A 12,197-nucleotide genomic window follows, 5' to 3' on the forward strand; every position below is an offset into this window, starting at 1 on the left:
AAAACATCCAGTTGATTGCCCTTTAATAATTTTGCTGCTGGCCATCTGTTGGTAAGAAGTGGAACTGACAAATTTCTTTTCTCTAACGAGTACAGCAGTCTGTCAGGTTAAGGCAGGTAGTCAGTAGCTGGTCCTTTGTCTCTGATCAACTGACCATTATTTTAAACTTTTCAAATGCCTGTTGTTTTTACCCTTTCCATGCCGAAATATTTGCGTTAATAATTTGCAAGACCTTGAAAATCCATCTTATGTGTTTAGGAGGTGCGTATATTTAAATATATATATATGAAATGTGTAAGTTCATTCTGTATATTTATCATATTAAGAACAACAAAATTATCTTTCTTATTTTTAATTTTCATACCCCTACATTGTTGTAGTTTAATGTAATTTTAAAATTTGTCATAAAACAAGTTGTTTGTTGAAATTTTTCTCTCTATGTTGCACCGAACACTTTAGAGTTTTAATCACTAATGGTATTTATATGTTTCTTTTCAGGATTTTGAATATTAAATATGGTTACTTAATTTCCTTGAATTTTTCAATCAACTTATCATCTCGTTTATTAATAACTAAGTATATTCTGTAGTGATTTCAAAGAAACGAATTTATCTTAAAACAGAAATGTTTTATGAATAATTTCTTAATTCTATGTGTTCGCAAACGTTTACAGTTTTATTACTCATTATAATACTTGTTCTAGTTCATGAAGCATTATTTTAAAAAATATGCTACTTAATCGATGACAATAGAATGCAAAGAAGTGCGGAGAAAGTGAACTACGTTTTGATCACGGCTAAAACTTGGTTAAAATATTGTAGTTTTTAACCTAATTCTGGTGTTATACTGTGATCGTTGAACACGAACCTGTTGAAACTTTTAGCGTTCTGTATTCTTTTTTCAGATGTCATGGAACTGATTAAATAAAATCATTATTAAATCTTTTTTCTTCATTGAATACTATTCTTTCATACATGATCAAATGACTCTACTGACAGCTCTTATGGTACAGGTAAGCAAGGTTTTCCATAATTGCGTTTTGTATAGTACACGGTATATAAAGCCTTTTTATATAGATTTCAGCACGAATTTGTTTGTACGTATTTTCACTTCATCACTTACCTATTTAGCTGCTTATGCAGTAACTATTAAATGTCCAAATGCAACTATAGTAGTGCAAATTACATTATGTGTTATTTCTTAATTGCTTTTGTTGTAAAAGTACAGAAAATGGTCATTATTCCCTTTAAATTTTGCTTTTGTGACTTGGAGATTAACCTATTTTCTATGTAAAAACGAGCAAATTTTTATTTACATAAAGCGTGAATAAAACAACATATGAATCAAGATTTACATGTATTTATACCAAAGTTATACAAAAATGAATAAAATGTTTAGAAGTGAGTAGTTTCTCGAGATTTGCGACTGTAATGTAAATCACTTTCATGTATCAGCCCCCAAATATAGTTTTCCATCATATTTTTATTATATACTCCTTGGTAACGACAAAGTCCAGAATATCTTGGTAGAAGCGTTCGCTTTGCTTCTCTGAGTATGCTTTCGTGTTCTCTTTGAATTTATCAAGATGAGGATATGGACTTTCAGGGACATCCTACAGCCCATTTTGCCATAGTATTTCACCAAATTTTCGACCTTGTAATTGCCCAAGAAGTCCCGAACCACTGCAACAAAGCTGACCCAAGCTGTTTTCCTTCCTACTGAGCTTCTTGGGGGATTCTGTGCACTCCAGGATCTTCTTTATTTGTGGTCCAATGAAGACATCAGCTTTGACCTTTGCCTCAGACAGCTCAGGGAAGAAATCTCGAAGATACTTGAAGGCTGCAGACTCCTTATCAAGAGCTGTGACAAATTGTTTCATAAGACCTAGTTTTATGTACAATGGTGGGAACAACACCTTCTGGAGATCCACTAGTGGCTTACACCTGACATTGTTCCTCCCCACAGAGAACTCGGTCCATTGTAGCCAGTGCTTCCTGTTGTAGTGCACTGCGGTGTCCATGCTGTCCCAAAGGGAAAGATAACAGGGAAACTTGGTAAAGCCTCCTTGGAGACCCATCACGAATGCCACCATTTTGAAGTCTTCAATAACCTCCCAGCCATATTCATCATACTTCAAGGCTTCTAGCAAGGTCTTGATGCTGTTGTATTCGTCTTTGAAGTGCACCGAAAGATATTTGAATTTTAAAAGGTCTAGAATTTGTATAATATAAAATATTACTATTCAAGCAAGCAGAAATTGTCTGTCTTACCTTCTAGAGTTTTTTTGCAGTGCTCACAGGTAAAATGAGTTGCCAAGAGTTTGTCTTGATCCCCGACAGATATGACGAAATATTCTTTGTAGGCTTCACACATTTTAGCAGATGCTGTCACAGAGTACATTTTCGCTTTTGTCTTGATAAATTGGCCACACACATAGAATACGTCTGGTGAATGCTTGTAGCTTCTTGATCTCATCTCTGATAAAATCAGATATATCTATATATTCAGTTAGGCAGCTAGAAATAAAATAAAGTGGTGAGCTTCTGTATATATATTACTAGGGAAAGTTCTAGAAAATTCTTGTAAGCTCGAAAAAATTCCCTATCAGTTACTCAGCATTGAATCCACCTGGAATGTTCTGGAAACTGGGTAAATTTGAAAATTTCATTACCCACGTCAAAAAGCAAAGTTTGAAGAGAAAAATAGGTCTTTTTCATTCACTTTAGGTATAAGCAATTGGGAAATAATACTTTCTGCCCAGGAACAAGAAAAAGTAAAAATTTTATTACATATTGTTATTCTGTAAACTTTAATTATCAAATATTAAAATAAAACTGTTTATTTGACATTATTTTTAGTTTCACTTATATAAAAACACACAAAATAAAACTTAACTATTTATCGTCAGCAAATCAAACTTATTTTCAAGATCCTATCCAATGATGAATATATTGATTCGGGTATTTTCTTCTCTCACAACAGTCCTGTGTATTTCCATCATTTTGTCTTTTGTAATCTTTACAAGACCATTTGACTGACAATACTGTGTTATCTTGATAACTACCTATCCAGAAATATACTATTTATGGATGATGCTGCTTGGCACAGTAATAAAATAATTTTGTAGTAGCAGCAGCAGATAGTTCTAAAACATGATTACTCTTTAGAACTATCAGTACCTTTATTAGTTAAAAGTTTAAAACAAAACTAACTTTTAAATACAGATTAAAATAAGTGTACATAAATTTTTGTTTGTTCAAATTTCCAACACGAACACCAAATTCCCGCTTCTAATGCAACATTAAAATACACTGAGAAGCAAAAAGTTCGTTTGTTTGTTTCAGCGCAAATATACGTAATAGACTAGTTACATACACTGTCCACCACAAGGAATCATACTACGTATTCTAGCATTGTAAGCATGTGAACTTTCCACTGATCCACTTACATTTTGTCTACCCAGTATTCTTATCATTGAATAAAATCAACATATTATTTTTTCATTTCAAATCATTGTTTTTACTTAGTTCAGTACAAAAATTATGTGGATTTATTTATATCATTCAGAAACGAGAACGTCTGTTTGTTTGAAGTGAAAAGCACAAATCAATATAACGGAATATCTGATTTGCCCACGAAGTGTATCGAAACCCGTATTCTAGCGTTTTAAGTCCGCAGACATGCCACTATGCCACTGGGTGGCAAATCAGAAAGTCACAAGTTCACAAAAAAACGAACATTTTGAATGGTTTAGTTTCAAACTTACCTTTTTCTTAATGATTGTACGACAGGTATAAAATCAACTACTAAATAAACAATCTGTATTTGATATCAATTTTTGAATATGATACAGCATAAACTGTGTTTAACATTTATCTTTGAGGTGCATATTAATTGATGATTAAATAACAATTATTGGTCATTTTTACACGTGGATACAAGTAGAAGATATGATTGAATTGACGAAGATAGTAATAAAAACTGTAACTAGATTTTTTATTCTAGAGCCTTTGACTTATATACTTACTACTTTATATGATATGAATAAGACTTTTCGATGACAAATATACATATATAGTTGGCCTGGTATGGCCAAGTGGTTAGGGTGCTCGACTCGTAATCTGAGGGTCACGGGTTATAATCTCCGTCCCAACAAATATGCTGTCCCTTTCAGCCGTGGAGGCGTTATAATGGGACGATTAATCCCATTATTCCTTGGTAAAAGAGTAGCCGAAACGTTGACGGAGAGTGGTGATGCCTAACTGCCTTTCCTCTAGTCTTACACTGCTAAATTAGGGACGGCTTCAAAAAACAAAAACAAACAAACATATGTAGTTTGACTTCTTGACTGGTTAGTGTTAATGCATAAAATGTTTTGTTTTTAATAATTGATAAACATTCATCTTCTTTACTAGCTAATCCTTGCTGTTGGAGGTTTAAAGCAATATAACCACAACATCACAATTCATCCTTACCCACTTTATTGTCGTACTGAGAGATCCCTTGGTGCGTATTTATCTTTTGCGCGTTATCACGATGATACATGTTCTCGTTGTTACCACTACATGCCAAGGTGGGCCTTCGTGAACAACACAAAACATTTTCGGTGAGACTAATCTGTTTCTTTTATTATTTATCTTCTTAGCTTTAAGAGTAGTTTAACGTTTTCTCTGTTTATTTGTTTTTTAATGTAATAAACATTATCAATAATGATTTTTTAAATATAAAGTCCTGTAAATAGTTGGAAACTCGCTTGTTTGAAACGTTGTCAAATAATCTTTTTCTTTCAGAAAGTAATATAATAGTGAAAATTAATGGGTAGTCCTCCCTCATTATATTTGTCATATTAGACAGAATAAGATTTATCCCAAACAATCAGTGATAGTTATAGGGTAGATGTGAAATTCTAAACGAAATACTGTTCATGCAAAAGTGCTGTTTCAATGAAATTTTATGACCACGAAGACAAAATGTATGCGAATACATGTGTGTCCGTAATGTAGTTTTACCGCATAACAATTTAGTATTTCAGAAAATGTATCGTATATGATTTGATGGTTTGACCAAATTTAAATTGATTGTTATGAAACATCACTTTACCTTTCACGCATCTGTGTTGTTGTATCTGTGCCTGCTTTTATATAACTATTCGTTGGTTTACTTATTTTATTCAGTTTCCATTATTCTATTTATAAAAGTTGATTTTATTATGTCTTAAAAACTGGAATCTTGTGAAATAGTTACCTAGGGATAATTGGTCAACTCCACGACCCTGTTGCTAAAGTTCTATTCCATCCACAACTATGGAATCGTTCTAATCCAATCTTTGCTACTTTCAAATCCAGTCGGTATGCGAACTTGTGGCTATCTTGTTGTAAAGCTGCAGTTGAATGTTGTCACACAATGTTATCTACTCCTGAGTGGCAGTCAGGTAGGTTTACAATGAAATCTCTATATACGATATTTACTGGCTTAAGAGTAGATTTCGATTTTAGTATTGTAATATTATATTGTAAATAGTTCAAATTTACCTGCATAAAAAATCCCATATGTAGCTGCTGTTTAATTCTGCATGTTTTATATATACCACTAAATCGGATGTTGTCTTCTAGTGCTAGAGCTCGACACGCATTTTAAGATTAGTTGCTCTTTAGAGCACTAAACTCTAACAGCTCACTCGTGGATGCGTGTTAACTTATTAACATTTAATAAACAGCAGCAAAAAATTTTAAACCACACTTCATGTCATGTCGTTGCATCAAAATGATGTTTGAAATGCCAATTTTCAGTGTATCGTTTGTGTCGATTTCTGCTGATAAAATATCTTAAATACGTATATTTCACAGAAATTGCACGTGCAATAAGAATGTTTGAGTATGTTTTCATTGAATTTTGAGTAAGTTTGCTGTTCAATTATCTATTTTTTTTCTCAATATCAGTGTTTCATTGAGTTCTAATAATTCTGGTAACAAGTGTATAAACAGGAATGTTTAATTTTATCTTTTGAAAAGAACTACTGAAAGCATCAACATTGCTGGAAATGATTTGTAGTTTTAAAAGATTTTCTAGAAAGAGGATATTTTAGTGTGTGGCTAGATAAAAGTACCAATTAAGCGAAATGCAACAATTCGATATATTTTGTTGAATTTCGACACGTTTTACTAGCATATAGTAAAACATTATAACGGTCAATCTATTCGTTGGGAAAAGAGTAGCCCAAGAGTTGGCGGTGGGTGGTGATGACTAGCTGCCTTCCCTCTAGTATTACACTGCTCAATTAGGGACGGCTAGCACATATAGCCCTCGAGTAGCTTTGTGAGAAGTTCAAAAACAAACAAACAAACAATGAGATAAAATAAAGTAAACACACTATTTCGTAATATCGATTTTTGTAAAAGTAGTCACTGGATGGTATTGCCAATCTGAAAATCAATTTATGCGTTAACAGGCTAGAAACATACGAATTACTGATAAGACGGTTTGTTCTCTTTGAACAGAGTAGATAATCGACGCGATCACGTCTGAAAGTAAAGTGATTTCAGTACCATCGTATTAACTTTCAAACAAATCTAACATTTAACGGCGAGGTAAATAATCCGATTCGTGTACAAGTTCAACTAATTACGTTACAAAATATTTAAGAGTAAAGAAAATAAAAACAAGAACATAATATGTGTCATGTTATAGAATGTGTGAGTACCTTCATAGTAAAAAATGTTAGAAACGAGTCGATGAATATTTTCACTGCAACCAATTGTGTTATATTAACAGATTGGTTAGTCACAACTTCAAGACTGATGCATTAAAATAAATCTGAAAACAAAACCTAACAACGTAACTCTACAACAAATGAATCGACACTTTATTCTGTACCTGATACAATATATATTTATTAGTGTTTATTTTGTTCATTTGTCGTTGCTCCCCGCTAGTACAGCGGTATGTCTACGGATTTACAACACTAAAATTAGGCGTTCTATTCCCCTCAGTCAGCAGATACTCTGATGTGGCTTCGCTATAAGAAAAACACCAACTCGTTTGTCATTACATATGTATCTCTGCTGTGCCCACCACGAGTATACTGACTGTAGTCTTACCAACAATATATTTCATTACTCTCTCTCGGCTAGCTTTTATACCAATTAGGCAAGGTTCTCGAATGTTTTATGCAAAACATATATTGTTGATTCTTTCGCTCGAAAATCATCTACAAATTTAGAGAACAGGCCAATCTTGCATAATACACATTTAACAATATGCGACACGTACATCAAACTGAAACAAACGCAGATATTACAATAAATACATAACAGCAAGTCTGTAACAATGCGCATCTTTACCATGATTGTATTTTAAACATATATATATAAACCCGAAAACACTACAGTAAAGTGAGCCACACATTCAACTTTACATTAAATAAGAGAAACGTATTTGATTATCAGCAAAATTGACCTTAAAAAGTGTTTCTGTCACAATAAAGTTTCATAAGCTTTAAAGATTTTTTTCTTTTTACAGTATAATTTCTCGCCGTTTAAAGAGAAAAAAAGGACGGTGTTACAATATTATAGATAAATATGTTACATTTTGCGAATTGTTGGCAACATTAAATATGTGAGTTTTTTTGTGTAGTCCTGCAATGTACCTTCATGTTTCTTCTGAGAACTGTGAAAGTCACCATGTGAAGTTTAGTGAAGATTGGTCAAATGACGACCACACAATTTTGCTTACACATATATATGTGTATAACGAGGAAGAGATTAAATGGGGATTCAACCCCCTTATGCCTGTCTCTATGTCAAGTTCTGTTGATTTGGTAGATATGAAATAAATGGTGTCTCCACCTCACGTAACCCTGTGTTACTGTGTCAGGTTTAGTGCTGATTGATGAAGAAATGTGGAAACGTACGTGGAACAGATACACACACATACATATTGACATCCATTCATATAGATTAGGTGGGGATCTAGCCTCCACTGGAATACAGTTGGCACTAGCATCGTATCGCTTTTGAAGTTTTTGAACAAGAAAATAACCTAGAAATGTAATTCATATTCTAAACTAAGTACCTGATTTGATAACGACATATGTATCTATAAAATTAGCGCATATTTTCAATGTAAACTACTTTATGATAGAGCTAAATTAAGAGTTTGATATTATTAATCTTTACAGCACTGTATCGTTTATACAGATTTCTTTTATAAGTTTCAACTTCATTGTTTTATTCACCAATGTCACACTTGTCTAGCAATATTACTTTTGCAGCTAATAAATATAATATACAAGAATCCACCTGGTGATGACAATTTGGTTTATTTACTTTTAGCAGGTTGTACTTAATAATTAAAATAGGTTCCTGACGAACAGAACTTATATTTTATTCTATTTTCTAATTCTTAAAGCAGAAACCGAATTCCACCATGGATGTCATTAAGTAAATACGCCTCCAATTACAAGTAATATTTTTTTGTTTTAAAGGTTAATTCTCATTCTAAACTCTATTTTAAAATGGCACACACTTAGAACCACAGATATAGGAGTACGGAGTAATATAGGAGTAATCATTATAATGATTACATCTAAAAATAGGTAAATTAGGCTGAATATTCTCCGTAATCGTATAGTTACTTAAATTTCATGTTCAGTGCACTACGTGAATATGTCTGGGTGTCTTAATTTGCATGTTGTGAGAAACTCACCTTAGTAAACATTTTTCTTTCTCTTTGCAAATATACTTAAAAAGTATTCTTGCGTAACGCTTTTAAATAAAAATCTTATTACTTATTCAAGAAATCAAACACTCGACATACAGATCATATCGAGCGAGTCCTCAGAACTACGCTCAGTAACTTTTAAAGTTATTTAAGCTGTTTATTCGTACATTTTAGAAAAGAAAAGAAAGTATTGATTTACAAAGTTACACGTTTTATTGCGTGGCTTCGGTTTTACCCGAAAACAAATATCAATATTTTGTCACAAATCGTAGTCCAAAAATAGTAACTATTCGGATAATAATAATAATCACAGACCGTTCTATGGCGTACGGAATTTAAGCTTATTGTTTATATATGAGACACCAAATTTCTCATGCACGAGCACTATGGCGCAGTTTACTTTAATGGTGCCATAAACTCAGGATCTATGTATCGTAGTTAAGAGGAGTTGTAGCAGAATGAATTCAATAAATACACAGTTACCTCATGTAGTGAGGCTTTCAACAACTGTTGAGGTTGACATATCAAAATGACAGTGCTTAAAATTTTAAAATGTACCTAAACGTTATGCATCAGGACAGATTAGGCTTGGTGGTTAAGGCACTTGATTCTTAATCCGAGAGTCGCGAGTTTGAATCCCCGTCACTTAAACATTCTCACCCTTTCAGCCGTGGGGGCGTTACAATATGACGGTGAATCTCACAATTCGTTCTTAAAAGAGTAGCCCAAGAGTTGGCGATGGGTGTTGATGAATAGCTGCCTTCCCTCTAGCGCAGATAGCTTTGCGCTAAATTCAAAACAAAACAAACCAAACTTATAGATTAATGTTATATGAACGGTCAAAAATGTGTCTGTCGAATATAGAGAGATGAGAGCTAACGCTTCATTCCATCTTTGTAAACAATCTAAAACAAAACTATTGAATTTTTGGAAGAAAGATCTACACTTAATTCTATCTGTTTGAATATTCAAAATTTTAATTCTCGAATATTGGTAGATAAAAATATACATATTTAATCTGTTTGAATTTTACCTGCGTAACTTCCAAATTTGGGAGACGAGAACACATATACCAATTAAGAGTATATTCTAGAGTTGTTAAAATTCACTGTTAATATGTGGTCTTTTAAGATGAATCATTTTCTTAAGGAAAAACAGCTGATAATTTCGTATACATAGAATTCTATATTTGAACAGTAGAGAGATAAACAAAATGGAAATGAAACAGCATATCCCCATGCTATGCAGTCATAATATAAAAATCTTCAACATTTCAGAAAGATAATGACACTTGGTATTTTCTTTAGATTAGAATAAACAAAAATGTGGAATATATTGTAAGAAACATATATTTGAAATGGGTAATATCAAATATTAGGGAAATACGACTGAAATCTTCTCTACTATAAAAGATAATATCATAATAAAAGTGATAATGATCTCATATATTGAGATGCAAAACATAATTTGGTTGTCACCTTGTAAAATAAACGTAATATACGTTTATACCTCGTAAAGGTATGGTGTCGCTGTACTCTTTTACATTTTTGCTTAGACATAACGGTATGATAATAATTGCAGTTAATTATCAATAACCACACAAGCAGGTAGTGTTGCTTACTGCCTCTAGCTCCCGCCCTCTCCTTCGGCCAGAAGCTCAGAATTATGAACATTTGTGCTTGATTTTTAGGTTTCTGATCTGCCCATTTGGTTCATATGATGTACGTCTTTTAGAATGAAACTACCGATCTTTGTTCATTTTCGAATTTTTTCTATGTTTATATTGTATCCATGATGGTTTATCTTTAACCGTATATTTATGAGCTGGGTTGATGTGGATCCTGTAGGCTTCTAAAACTACATATTTATAAAATTACTTATTGGTCTGTGACTTTATTGGTTACAGGGTCTGTACAACACATGTGATTTACGCAAAAATGTAAACAAAACAGCCATCAATACTGCATTAAGTATTGTAGCGGAGAAACGAATGAATTTTACAGTGACTGCTGTAATAGGCTAAAACATAAAAATAATCAATACAGTTTTTGCTTAAATAAACAATCAAAAGTTTTGATGTGATGGTAACCGAATTCTGCAAAAAGCATAAAGAGTCTGAAGAAGCTGCTAAGTCGGTCAAGAAACCTTATTTAGAAGTGGGTTGCTTCTCTCCTTTGAAGAACGCCATAGGAAAGATGGGCCAATAATGTCATATTCAAGCGTATTTGTGTGAGTTAAAATGAAATAAAGTGACTTTCATATTTAAATATTCGAACCCTGGTTACTGGGCTCGCTCTGAACCTTGATTTACAGAAAATGCCACTACTACACTAGGAATTGGTTAGAAATATAATTTATATTGCTGCATTAAGAATAAAAAACTCGGCTCTTATATTCAATATAATGGTTTTACCTTTTGTACTATCAAAAATTTGAAGAATGGATAGAGAAAACAAACCCATAGAAATGAGACTCTCATAATACTCAGCGACTTTAATGCAAGATTTGATTGTAGTTTTGAGAATTGGCCAGGTATTTTGGACAAACACGAATTAGTAATATGAATAAAAATAGCTAGTGAGTGTTAAGAGTTCGTACAAGTCGAATTATTTGTGATAATAACATCTACTTTGCTGAAAAAAAACATGAAAGAAATTGTGGAAATAGCCAAAATCAGGGCATTAGCAACAATATCTTATATTAACCATCTGAATGAAATTTTGTGCAGACAGTCTTATCTCAGAACGGCTAAGATAGTAACAATGTCTTTTGCCTGCTACGAAGGTAGAATGGTAACCTTCTACTGTTACCATTATATTCAATATAATGATTTTACCTTTTGTACTATCAAAAATTTGAAGAATGGATAGAGAAAACAAACCCATAGAAATGAATGGTTTCATTTAAGCATTTTGGACCTAAAATGAGATGCATTTTAAAATGCATTTTATATTAACACTCTAAAGGTTATTCATACCTTTAAGGTATGAAGGTATGATTGATATTAAAACCAATCATTTTAATGCCAAAATGATTAAAAACGACAAACATCCAATTGTCTTCAGATTGAAATAAGCCAAATTAAAGACAGGAAATATAGAATATTCAATGAAGAAGCTGTAACAGCATGTCTACATAACTCATTAACTAAGGCTTGGGATAATTAAACTTTAATATATACCATTCTGCCGTAAAAGTGTTTGCAAAAAATATCAACTACTTTGAACAGCATTAAGAAACCCTTCTACTATTGGTTATGAACTAAAAGGAAAATGCTAGTCATTTATAAGAAATCTCTTAACATTAGAATTTTGGAAAGTACAATGAAAGGTTTAAAGAAAAATGGTAAAAAGGATTTGGACTTGTATCTAAGAAATTTGGCTGAAGCTCTATGTTGATATTTAGGAAGCAGCTCACGCAGACCCAGTCCTAGTTGTTCTGGTCAAAATGAAATAAAGTAACTTGCAGGCTGAAATGTT

General features: G+C 32.6%; 2 protein-coding genes across 6 annotated transcripts in view; one reads left to right on the forward strand and one right to left on the reverse strand.

Annotated features, from left to right (window-relative positions):
* The first annotated feature begins 902 nt into the window (after positions 1-902).
* Positions 903-12,197, forward strand: part of LOC143233814 (calcitonin gene-related peptide type 1 receptor-like) — a 57,957-nt gene continuing 46,662 nt past the window's right edge. For all 3 annotated transcript variants that reach the window (XM_076470525.1, XM_076470527.1, XM_076470526.1), the window contains exons 1-3: positions 903-1,012; positions 4,416-4,606; positions 5,241-5,431. In XM_076470525.1, coding sequence (XP_076326640.1) covers positions 983-1,012; positions 4,416-4,606; positions 5,241-5,431 — 412 coding nt within the window. In that variant the 5' untranslated portion in view covers positions 903-982. The remainder of the gene's footprint in view (positions 1,013-4,415; positions 4,607-5,240; positions 5,432-12,197) is intronic.
* The window catches only part of LOC143233815 (uncharacterized), a 55,829-nt gene continuing 44,961 nt past the window's right edge, over positions 1,330-12,197 (reverse strand). For 2 of the 3 annotated variants that reach the window (XM_076470529.1, XM_076470528.1), the window contains 2 exons: positions 4,028-4,302; positions 1,330-2,516 (listed from right to left, as the gene is read on the reverse strand). In XM_076470529.1, coding sequence (XP_076326644.1) covers positions 1,613-2,092 — 480 coding nt within the window. In that variant the 5' untranslated portion in view covers positions 2,093-2,516; positions 4,028-4,302 and the 3' untranslated portion in view covers positions 1,330-1,612. Of the gene's footprint in view, positions 2,517-4,027; positions 4,303-5,244; positions 5,360-12,197 lie in introns of those variants that run through there. The other variant, XM_076470530.1, reaches the window with a different exon arrangement.

The sequence above is a fragment of the Tachypleus tridentatus genome, chromosome 12 (assembly GCF_004210375.1).
Source record: "Tachypleus tridentatus isolate NWPU-2018 chromosome 12, ASM421037v1, whole genome shotgun sequence".
NCBI classification, from domain to species: Eukaryota; Metazoa; Arthropoda; class Merostomata; order Xiphosura; family Limulidae; genus Tachypleus; species Tachypleus tridentatus.